Below are 12,775 nucleotides of genomic sequence, written 5' to 3'. Positions count from 1 at the left end.
TGCTGTACTATTACATATAATATATATTCTGTGATTTTGCTTAAAGACGATGCTGTTAATATGATAGGCTTTAGGAAGTATCATGATATCAATGGATTCAAATGAAGGTCATTTTCGCAGGCACTCTTTTCGAAATTTTCTTTTAGTGAAGGGTCTTAACAGACATGAAATCGACATGTTTGGATTTATCTTCGACTTTTCTAAATGTTCATAAGAGATTTTAATTTTAAACTAATTAAAACAACAGTTATGACAAAAAAAAAAACAGTTTTTGGGCCTAAAATTGTTCAACTTTGATGCTAAATATATCACAGAAACAATGAGCTGTAAAGTACTTATGACTCTTATGAGATACTATATTTTGCTGTACTATTACATATAATATATATTCTGTGATGTTGCTTAAAGACGATGCTGTTAATATGATAGGCTTTAGGAACTATCATAATATCAATGGATTCAAATCGAAGGTCATTTTCGCATGCATGCCCCTTGTAATGGTGTAAGATGCTACTCAATTGCGCTCAAATCGTCTCGAAAATGTCTGGTGACATCGCGCTCTTTGTAAAAACTTAAGTAAATTATGCGCTCTCTGCGTGGTCTATCGTTAAATCGTTATGGTTAGCACTGTTACACTAGGCTTTAGGAACTATCATAATATCAATGGATTCAAATCGAAGGTCATTTTCGCATGCATGCCCCTTGTAATGGTGTAAGATGCTACTCAATTGCGCTCAAATCGTCTCGAAAATGTCTGGTGACATCGCGCTCTTTGTAAAAACTTAAGTAAATTATGCGCTCTCTGCGTGGTCTATCGTTAAATCGTTATGGTTAGCACTGTTACACTAATAATAGTCATCCTTAACCATAACATAGTCACCCTTAACTATCCATCGTAGGCCACGTCTTTGTAGTCTGTGGCCAAGAGTAAGCACATTTATAATAATAAAAAAAAATATTACGGAACAATTGAGGAGTGTCTTTTCAAAAGGGCTTATTTCCATTTTTTCTTTTTTTTAAACTATGAATGCAGTTTTTCTTAGTATAGAAAATTACGCGTTGTTTTGAGATAAAAGTTCAAAAAGTCTCGCCTTGATCTTTAAAAAAAAGATTAACATCAAAGTTTAGAACACATTTTGAAAAACGTGTACTGATTATTTATGTGGATAAACCAATGTATGTAGGTAGTACAACAACATTGATATCAACTAACGTTAATACAAAATCCAAAAATAAAATTATTTTAAAATAATAACATTTACGCAACAAAGGGGCTTAATTCCCAAAAGTTCACATCAAAAGTGCTTAATTCTCAAAAACATATGGTAATTAAATATTTATTTAGGTACACATGTTACGTTTGATGTAATCATAGCATTAACGTAAACTTACAATATTAAAATTTTGCAAATTAAATATTAATTTCAAAATCAATACCGCGGAATTATGTTTTCCTCGATTTCCCAAAAAAATTCAAAGTGGAAATAAGCCCTTTTGAAAAGACACTCCTCAATTATCCTGGACTGTCGTGTTCGTGTATCGTCATACAATTATCAATTATTAGAATGAAATAGGATTTCCTATTGCAGCACCGAGAACATGCAGTTTCATATTATTAGCGGGTAAATAATAAAATTTTAAAGGCCAAGGCCATTATGATTAAATCATAATAAAATTCACGTGTCAAAAAATTATGCATATCTATTAGAACTATGTCACTAAAATGGGAGTTCCAGTGACCAATATAGGTCTTATTATTCAGCAAATATTAATTTTGCTCTGTTTAAGACTGTACAGTAAGTAAGTAAGTATACTTATTGTATAGAACGGGTTCCATCACGCACATCAACGAACTAATTAATTAAGTTGCTCTACCTGTGACGTTACGATCCAGAGCACGCGATTTTATGTATAACAAAAAAAATTTGAGAGTTTGCCTGACTTTGACTTGAGTTTGACAGTTAGCCTGATTTTTTTTCAATCATCAATCCATAATAATATTATAAAGGGGAAAGTGTGTGTCTGTTTGTTTGTCCGTCTTTCACGGCAATACGGAGCGACGAATTGACGTGATTTTTTAAGTGGAGACAGTTGAAGGGATGGAGAGTGACATAGGCTACTTTTTGTCTCTTTCTAACGCGAGCGAAGCCGCGGGCAAAAGCTAGTGTTTCTATAAAGCATTTTTGTACAGCTTGGATGAGATAACAATCGCGATCGAGAAAACTTCTTACAGAAGGTACTTGCCTGAACTAATACCACAGAATATAATTATAATAGTACAAGTACTAATACTGTAATAGTATTAATACACAATATTAGTGTAGCATTGCAAGTTGCACTGAATAGGCCGGGTAAAGCAAACTTAACCCTAGCTCGACAACCAACCTGAATGGCATGTTTCATGACCTTTACCTGTCACTCATTCGCTTCATACATATAGCACGTATAAACACTGGCTTGCTAAACACACGTTACGAACTGTGGGCGAACATGTAGTCTTGAAATTATAAAAAGAAAACCTTTAACTCAATTCCATCGCTTGTGGTTGGTTTCCTGTCATATTACCTATTTATTTTTAAACCAGAAAGTGCGCAAAATTGTAGTACTTACTACCCAAATTAATATTGTATTCAAACCGGTATTGGAGCTTATTTAAAGGCAAACATGCAAAATTATGTCCACGTTTAGATTTAATTGAGAGGCAAACATACAAAGTAATGTCTACGTTTTAATAATTAAGATTCTCTGACTTACGTGTAATTTGCACTATTGCTTTGTTATTGATTTTTCTCGTTTCCTACCAGCTTGTTTACGCTTTGAGCGGCATGCGTGCATACATGCGTCGGTTTTGCAACGCCCGGTCGGGGCCCATCGGCTGCACTCACCTGCAGTTGCATAAATGCATTGCGAAATGCGTATCGCGGTCACTGCCGCCGCCGCATAGCTAAGGGCACTCGCCGCACCCTTCGCTACTAAATTTGCTACCGTATTGGTTGTTGCGGCTGATATTGGTACTTTAGTACCTACATGCCTATGCTATGCTGTCACCCGTTGGGGGGACCACATTCGGAAGATTGCAGGGCACTTTTAGATAAGTTTAGCTCAGGACCGGGATAAGTGACGGAGTAAAAGAGGGACCAGTGCTCAAGAGTTGCCAATACAGCGCTGATGATACTGTCATCCGTATTTTCATACTCTAATATCAATCTTAGTTCCTCTAGCTCTCGTAACTTTACAATGCAAAAGCGCAGAATATAAACGCTTTTTCGCACCTTGACATTGAACAAGATTGTTGCTTTTGACATACTTCTGTTCTAGTCGTTTATGTTTCAAGTACGATTTTGAAGTAGTCTCAAGTTCAGGTCGAATACTTTGCATTTTACGAACACCTACAATATTTCTCGACCACTTTATTAATCGGCAATCGAATGTTGTAAATCATATGCAGAAATGATGTAAATATAAATCAGCAATAAACGTCTAATAAATTACAATTTAATACAATAACTTAACGAAAACTCAAGTACCTTAAGCATTCAGAGTGCGATGACAGCAATAAATCTAAATAACTCTTAAATTACCTACTTACTTTGTCTAAACATATGCCTACAAAGTTCTTTCTTCTAATTTATGTACCCCATTAGAACATAATGTTCTTCTTTGAGCGTCCAAGTGGAATTTGAGAGCGTAGTCTATTTTAATGCTAATTTAGCTACCGTATTTCGTGTTACCGCCATTTAGGTGTTTTGCTCTCACAAAATTGTTTGAAAACTTTCTGTGCCTTACTGTTACGCAGTGTAACGTCATATAAGTAAATACAGCATTTGTATATAGCTTTAACGGCATTAGAATAAAATTAAGGAAAAGCTAAGGACACGACTGGGAGAATAAGCTTCAATAACAAAAGAGTTCTTAAGACTCCGAAAAGTATTTATTTGCTCTAAACTGTTAATATTTATCACTAGCTATTCGGCGAAGGAAAACATCATGTGGAAACCTGCAATACATCTGCGAAAGAATTCATATGTGAACCCAATCCGTGTTGGGTTTGCGTGGGGACTATAGCCCGAGCCCTCTCAAGCATGAGGAGAGGCCTGTGCCCAGCAGTAGGCCGTAATAGGCTCGATTATTATTATGTACATTAAAGGTTATTCCGATTTCGTTAGTAATTTAGTCGGGTGGCATTTATGACTTTGTGTGCACAAAATCTTCTTACGCTGTGCAGTGAAATCCTGTACAATGTATACTTATAATATTCTGTTGTTACAGCGTGTGACCACATGTGGCCCAGCGTGCGGCTCAGCGGGCGCGAGCGCGCCCAGCGTGGCTGGCGTGGCCCGCCGCCTCGCCTCCAGCCTTCAGAGCACATCCACGGGTTCCCTTCCCGACTACGGCACACAGATCGTCGACCCCTACCGCTTGCTGGAGGACGACCTTAACGGCATATACGAGGACATACGATCGGTGAGTACACCAAGTATTATCTACTTATACTAAACAACTGGCTGGTAGTGCTAGTAGCCATACTGTGTAGGGGCATTTTCAGAATTCGGGACACCGCAATTAGCGTAAGTTATATACATACAATCACGCCTGTATCCCATAAAGGGGTAGGCAGAACACATGAAACTACTAAAGCTTCAGTGCCACTCTTGGCAAATAAGGGGTTGAAAGAAAACGAAACTGTGACATTGCAGTTACAGGTTGCCAGCCTCTCGCCTACGCCACAATTTAACCCATATCCCATAGTCGCCTTCTACGACATCCACGGGAAGAAAGGGGGTGGTGAAATTCTTAACCCGTCACCACACAGGCTAACGTAGGCATACGTAGCGTAAGTTGTTAACAAAAATTAACTCAAAAGTCAAAAGGCGCCTAGCCTTATCAGGGATAACATAAACTTGAGACATTTCGTCAGGTACCACGGCGGGCGGCTGGTCTAGTGGTAAAGACGTTAGCCGCGTAAGCTGAAGACCCGGGTTCGATTCCAGGCTCGGCCACCAGTGGCCCTTGTCGTTTTTTCTTTCGTGTATGGTATCTATTTCAATTTATGAAAATTAACTCACTGTCTGTTTTGTGACGATAATTAAGCATGAAATTTCAATACCTCCACTGGCAAATTTGAGGATATATGATCGGTTAGTAATAAGTAACCGGCTAAACATCTAGCTGATGTGGGGAGCACATATAGCAGGGGGAAATTAGCTAAAATTACGGCATAATTAATGGAAGGTTTTTTTAAATTGAAATATGTACGTTATAGACCGAAGTTATTTTTCATCAACCCTCCCCACTCCTCCCTCCTCTGCGTCACCCCTCTACCCTCCCTTAAAGTGTCGAAAATGCGGTTTTTCTCGATTTCTGACAAAACTGTTGAAGATACAGAAAAAGCGCGTAGGAACGAAGTAATCCTTAATAAATTTACTACAAATCATTCATTAACACTTTGGTTCTAGCACTTATAGGTTACGCGTGATCCGTCACGAAAGTTGGTCCTTTGCTACAATCTTCTTTAGTGAATGTTAAGTTTTCGCCCAAAATGCATACGAAATCGTCGAAATTTGTTTGATATAACTAAAATATTGTAACTCATGACTAAAATAAAATTAAGGGGGAAAAATCACTACCATGGGTGGAATTTCCAATATGTCTTGGAATTCCAGTAACTATTTAAAACGTAATATTTTCATGGTAGTAGTCGCTAGGAGTACCATTGATCTATATAGTGTATCTATGACTGGGGATGAGCTTTTGGTAGCTATTGGTAGAGCCCTGGAGTATCAATCCAGTAGCCGTGAGTTCAAGTCCCACCCATGGTAGTGATTTTTCCCCCTGAAATTCATTTTCAGTTTATAATATTTTAGTAATATCAAACAGATTTCGTAAGCAATTTGGGAGAAAACTTAACATTCACTAAAGAAAATTGCAGTAAAGGACCAACTTTCGTGATGGATCACGCGAAACCTATAAGTGCTAGAACCAAAGTGTCAATGAACGATTTGTAGTAAATTTATCAAGGATTACTTTTTTCCTACACGCTTTTTCTGTATCTACAACGGTTTTGTCAGAAATCGCGAAAAACCGCATTTTCGGCTATTTAAGGGGGGGAAGAGGGGTGACGCAGAGGGGGGAGGGATGGGGAGGGTTGATGAAAAATAACTTCGGCCTGTAATGTACATATCCCAATCAAAAAAATCTTCCATTAATTATGCCAACATTTTCATACATAACTTTCCAGAAGCATCGGACTAATAGACGCTAAGGAATCCTCATTGCTCATTGATCGTGGTGTCTTCGGTCTGCAGTACATCATCGAGTTCGCATTTTTATAAGGCTCTATTCCGTATAGCTCTGACTGCTAATTTTTTTATAGCGTCCTTTCTAGCCTACTTGAACGTAGATTGGTTCGCCTACTGCCTGAAACTAGAGCTTATAGATGATAGATACAAGATGGTTTGTTTTGTAGCAACCAGTAACCTCTTAAAGCAGAACCGCAGTACGAGTTTGTTGACGTTTCGTAAGTTTCCAAGCGTGCGGATATAAAGCCTGAGCAAATCTGTTAATATTAGCTAAATGCAAAGTCCGAAAGGAGAATTATAAGCAATGGTTGTTGAAATATGTGCAAATTCCAAGATTTAATTAAAACACAGTTTAGGCCCATATACCTACGCCCATAGGGTCGTTTACGACTCCACTGCTGAAAACTCGCTACTATTTACGCATTAAAATAAGTAGGAAAATGAGGTTATCACCTCAAAAAATAGGGAAAAAAATGTGTTGAACACATAGGGGTTTGTAAAAATTCGGACAGCTATGATAAACAATGATTTTTCTTAATGAATTAATTGTATTACTCATTAGTAGATTTAGCTTTATTCTCGGGATAATAATTTTATTAAATTAGTCCTCTTGATATTACTTTCAGTCACGCATCTGTTACATTTAATACCTCACATCGAAATCCTTTTAAAATGTTCCAGTTTTACTTTACGATAGCCACTAAATTAGGGTTTCCTTTTTACGATCCGTTATTAAATATTTTAAATTTAGAACATCTTTACGGTACACAGGTCGTCAGTTCTACTTTTAAACGTTTTTGAACGCTTAAAACATATGTCGGGCTCGGTAAAGTTGACCGGTACTGAGTTGGCATTATTTAGTTAGGGAGTTATCATACTGGGTCGCCATTGGCATACAAATAAAAGGGATAGCAATATGAATTCGGCACTTGTCCTATCAGAAGCGAGTAAGTGATGAGCTATCGGCAATAGAAAAAAACAAAAGATAGTCGCTTATTTACACAGAAATAAGTTTAAGGCCTTCGCCTCCCTGAAATCAGTCTCCCGTTCCAACAACTGTTCTCCCAGATTTTTGATGCGGACGTGACTTTACGTTGATATCCTTGAAAATGACTTCTGAAAGCAGTTTTAACGAATAAAAGGACCAACGGCACCCGTTCTCGTATCAAATAGTTTTTTTTTATTAAATACCAAAAATAATTCAATATACGGACCATATCCTGTTAAATAGAAGACCAAATTCGTATGTGCCAGAACGGTGACGTTTAGCAAACAATATAACTTTAACGAGGCTCTTTGTTTAACCTTCTCATGCTGCTAATTCGGAGTACCACGCCCATGCGAAAACATTTTGCTATTAGCTTAACAATTTACCATGAACAGCCATGACATTACTGTGTAAACTTTGACATCGTAACCGCGAACATTTTTATTTTATTTCCCAGTGACCTTCTTTTAGATGTTATTAGAACCTTGTTCTGAACGTTGAAATAGCCCACATGTTCTGTTTGAAGATTCTTTCGCATTCGTATCAAATCTTATTTGCTTCTTAGCAGGATTATTCTTTGAGTACTCAAAGAATTAAATACTATAGGTAAGCAGGAACCCACTGCAGTCTATTATACCTACCATTCCGCAGGTCCTGAACCCGAACTTAATGTACCGGTTTTTTGAAAACATCGTTCGATGAGAACAAGAGCTTTACTTATCTATCACTTTCATATTTTCATAGCAAAATAAGTTTTATCATTTCAAGTGGCTTCCATTGATCGGCAGGTATGTCAAACTCAAGTGGCCTACCTACTCGTATCGGTCTGATCTGATATTATTTATTTCCAGTACTAGTAACTTTACCAATTACATGTGGATGATATTAGGGTATACCTGAAGTACAGACGCGAGGTTCGACGAAGCGAGATGATAACCTATTGCCCCTTACGACTCGGACCTGCGGCCTGAATCGAACTGAATTATCCATTAATTAGATAAAATTCGGATATGTCAGTATTATCAGTGTCGAAAGTGACTCTTCACACAAAAACGTCACTGTAATCTAAATACAGACGTGACGCATCCAGTAAATATCGTATCTACTGCAGATTTTTGACCTACGTAAATTAAAGTATGAACTTGCGTCCTAATTGTTACTCAAAATCAACAATGGGCACCCTCAATCAAACGTCGAACAGGGTTACCGAAATTCAAACCGTTAATTTAAAAAGCAGCAGCACAAAAGCCCACTTATCACTCGATATTTTCATAACACATAATAAGTTTGATCGTGGCGACTGCCCATTGATCGGCAAGTGTGTCAAAGTCACGACGTTAGCGCGGGCGTGGATTGTGCAATTCGCGCATCACTGATAATTATTTTGATTTACTAAGTACTTAACTTACACTATGATTGAGTGTCTGCCGCATTGAGTAAAAGAGTCATGTTTTAAAGTAGATCTCTAATAGGAAACTGAAAAATGTACCTAGTTATACGCCAAAACATTTGAAAAAAAACGAAGAATTTATAATATTGGAGTTCCTTCACGTGTTATAAATATTTTTATTGCCTTAGTAGATAGTTGACAGTGCGTGTAGCTATGTATCACTGTATTACATTATATAGATTAATATTGTTTGGAGCCCGTCGCGACCCATTGCTGGGCAAAGGCCCAATTTCTCCACTGATTTCTATCCAGTGCTATGTCTGGCCATTCCTTCAAGGAGTCCAGTTCAACCCACATTTGAACCACCTCGAATGTATAATCTTGTTACTTGTAGTCAAACTTGACATCTTTGATATTTTTACATTTGCTTTATTTCTCTATAAATACAGACATTTCATTTAGTAATAAGAATCTTACTAATTCTAAACTGAGTAGGTACTTTGACAGACTTAGAATTAACAGTGACAGGCAGTTTGATGCAACCCACACGAAGTTAGCAATTGGACATCCAAAGAGTCTCGCTTACCTACTTTCCGTTTGGAAAACCCGTCGGAACCGACGTTTCTACGCGTTTCCTACTTTTAGCTAGGATACCAGTTATTTAATTTCACGCCGCAAGTGGATAGTAAAAGTACTAGTTGATTCAATGTCGACTCGAGAACTTGTTCAACTCACCGTAACTTGTAAAAGCAGGAGCCCATTTCTCGAAGTTACAAGTTACAATTTACAAGCGGTTGTCAATGTCTAATATCATCATCATCATCATCATATCAGCCGAAAGACGTCCACTGCTGGACATAGGCCTCCCCCAAAGATTGCCACAATGACCTGTCCTGCGCCACCCGCATCCAGCGGACTCCTGCGACCTTCACCAGGTCATCAGTCCACCTTGTTGGGGGCCTACCCACACTTCGCCTTCCGGTACGCGGTCGCCACTCGAGAACCTTTCCGCCCCAACGGCCATCGGTCATCGGTCATGTCTAATATGACAGGTTGGAAAGAGACTTCCGCTTGTAACTTGTAACTTTCAGTTTTGAGAAATGAATAAAAATGAGAAACATATGTCGGGCTCGGTAAAGTTGACCGGTACTGACTTGGCCCTATATTAAAAAAATCTATCATACTGGGTCGCCATTGGCATACAAATAAAAGGGATAGCAATATGAATTTGGCACTTGTCCTATCAGAAGCGAGTAAGCGATGAGCTATCGGCAATAGAAACAAACAAAAGACAGTCGCTTCTGTGTAAATAAGTTTAAGGCCTTCGCCTCCCTGAAAGCAGTCTCCCGTTCCAACAACTCCCAGATTTTTGATGTGGACGTGACTTTACGTTGATATCCTTGAAAATGACTTCTGAAACCAGTTTTCGTCATGATTTTTTTTTTTCATCTTGTTCACAGAAATCTTGTTCTTGTTAATAGCGCTTAAACGAATAAAAGGACCAACGGCACCCGTTCTCCTATCAAATAGTTTTTTTTTATTAAATACCAAAAATAATTCAATATACGGACCGTGTCCTGTTAAATAGAAGACCAAATTCGTATGTGCCAGAACGGTGACGTTTAGCAAACAATATAACTTTAACGAGGCTCTTTGTTTAACCTTCTCATGCTGCTAATTCGGAGTACCACGCCCATGCGAAAACATTTTGCTATTAGCTTAAAAATTTACCATGAACAGCCATGACATTACTGTGTAAACTTTGACATCGTAACCGCGAACATTTTTATTTTATTTCCCAGTGACCTTCTTTTAGATGTTATTAGAACCTTGTTCTGAACGTTGAAATAGCTCACATGTTCTGTTTGAAGATTCTTTCGCATTCGTATCAAATCTTATTTGCTTCTTAGCAGGATTATTCTTTGAGTACTCAAATAATTAAATACTATAGGTAAGCAGGAAACCACTGCAGTCTAATATACCTACCATTCCGCAGGTCCTGAATCCGAACTTAATGTACCGTTATTTTGAAAACATCGTTCGATCAGAACAAGAGCTTTACTTATCTATCACTTTCATATTTTCATAGCAAAATAAGTTTTATCATTTCAAGTGGCTTCCATTGATCGGCAGGTATGTCAAACTCAAGTGGCCTACCTACTCGTATCGGTTTGATCTGATATTATTTATTTCCAGTACTAGTAACTTTACCAATTACATGTGGATGATATAGGGTATACCTGAAGTACAGACGCGAGGTTCGACGAAGCGAGATGATAACCTATTGCCCCTTACGACTCGGACCTGCGGCCTGAATCGAACTGAATTATCCATTAATTAGATAAAATTCGGATATGTCAGTATTATCAGTGTCGAAAGTGACTCTTCACACAAAAACGTCACTGTAATCTAAATACAGACGTGACGCATCCAGTAAATATCGTATCTACTGCAGATTTTTGACCTACGTAAATTAAAGTATGAACTTGCGTCCTAATTGTTACTCAAAATCAACAATGGGCACCCTCAATCAAACGTCGAACAGGGTTACCGAAATTCAAACCGTTAATTTAAAAAGCAGCAGCACAAAAGCCCACTTATCACTCGATATTTTCATAACACATAATAAGTTTGATCGTGGCGACTGCCCATTGATCGGCAAGTGTGTCAAAGTCACGACGTTAGCGCGGGCGTGGATTGTGCAATTCGCGCATCACTGATAATTATTTTGATTTATTAAGTACTTAACTTACACTATGATTGAGTGTCTGCCGCATTGAGTAAAAGAGTCATGTTTTAAAGTAGATCTCTAATAGGAAACTGAAAAATGTACCTAGTTATACGCCAAAACATTTGAAAAAAAAACGAAGAATTTATAATATTGGAGTTCCTTCACGTGTTATAAATATTTTTATTGCCTTAGTAGATAGTTGACAGTGCGTGTAGCTATGTATCACTGTATTACATTATATAGATTAATATTGTTTGGAGCCCGTCGCGACCCATTGCTGGGCAAAGGCCCAATTTCTCCACTGATTTCTATCCAGTGCTATGTCTGGCCATTCCTTCAAGGAGTCCAGTTCAACCCACATTTGAACCACCTCGAATGTATAATCTTGTTACTTGTAGTCAAACTTGACATCTTTGATATTTTTACATTTGCTTTATTTCTCTATAAATACAGACATTTCATTTAGTAATAAGAATCTTACTAATTCTAAACTGAGTAGGTACTTTGACAGACTTAGAATTAACAGTGACAGGCAGTTTGATGCAACCCACACGAAGTTAGCAATTGGACATCCAAAGAGTCTCGCTTACCTACTTTCCGTTTGGAAAACCCGTCGGAACCGACGTTTCTACGCGTTTCCTACTTTTAGCTAGGATACCAGTTATTTAATTTCACGCCGCAAGTGGATAGTAAAAGTACTAGTTGATTCAATGTCGACTCGAGAACTTGTTCAACTCACCGTAACTTGTAAAAGCAGGAGCCCATTTCTCGAAGTTACAAGTTACAATTTACAAGCGGTTGTCAATGTCTAATATCATCATCATCATCATCATATCAGCCGAAAGACGTCCACTGCTGGACATAGGCCTCCCCCAAAGATTGCCACAATGACCTGTCCTGCGCCACCCGCATCCAGCGGACTCCTGCGACCTTCACCAGGTCATCAGTCCACCTTGTTGGGGGCCTACCCACACTTCGCCTTCCGGTACGCGGTCGCCACTCGAGAACCTTTCCGCCCCAACGGCCATCGGTCATCGGTCATGTCTAATATGACAGGTTGGAAAGAGACTTCCGCTTGTAACTTGTAACTTTCAGTTTTGAGAAATGGACCCCAGATCAAAAAATGTGCTTAAAACAAGGTTAGTTTATAAAAGAATGATATTCGTATGAATTATATTGTATTGTATTGTTTTAGGAATTATACAATTGAGTTCTTAAGTTAAAAGTTTAAATTCGGGGGATAAAAATAAACACACGTAATCCTTTGGTGTTTTATTAGTTTTATTACCTATAGGTACAGTACAGTGTGAATCTGTAAGTAGAGTAAAAGTAAAATATTTATCATTTTGATTTAACGAATCGTAAAT

General features: G+C 38.1%; 1 protein-coding gene across 1 annotated transcript in view; it reads left to right on the top strand.

The window, feature by feature from the left end:
- The window catches only part of LOC125242643 (all trans-polyprenyl-diphosphate synthase PDSS1), a 109,431-nt gene that overhangs the window by 23,679 nt on the left and 72,977 nt on the right, over positions 1-12,775 (top strand). Inside the window, exon 2 of the mRNA XM_048151479.1 lies at positions 4,270-4,464. Coding sequence (XP_048007436.1) covers positions 4,270-4,464 — 195 coding nt within the window. The remainder of the gene's footprint in view (positions 1-4,269; positions 4,465-12,775) is intronic.

The sequence above is a fragment of the Leguminivora glycinivorella genome, chromosome 3, assembly GCF_023078275.1.
Source record: "Leguminivora glycinivorella isolate SPB_JAAS2020 chromosome 3, LegGlyc_1.1, whole genome shotgun sequence".
In the NCBI taxonomy this organism is placed as follows: Eukaryota; Metazoa; Arthropoda; class Insecta; order Lepidoptera; family Tortricidae; genus Leguminivora; species Leguminivora glycinivorella.
Note: the sequence above shows the minus strand (reverse complement) of the source record. Positions and strands in the feature narration are given on the sequence as shown.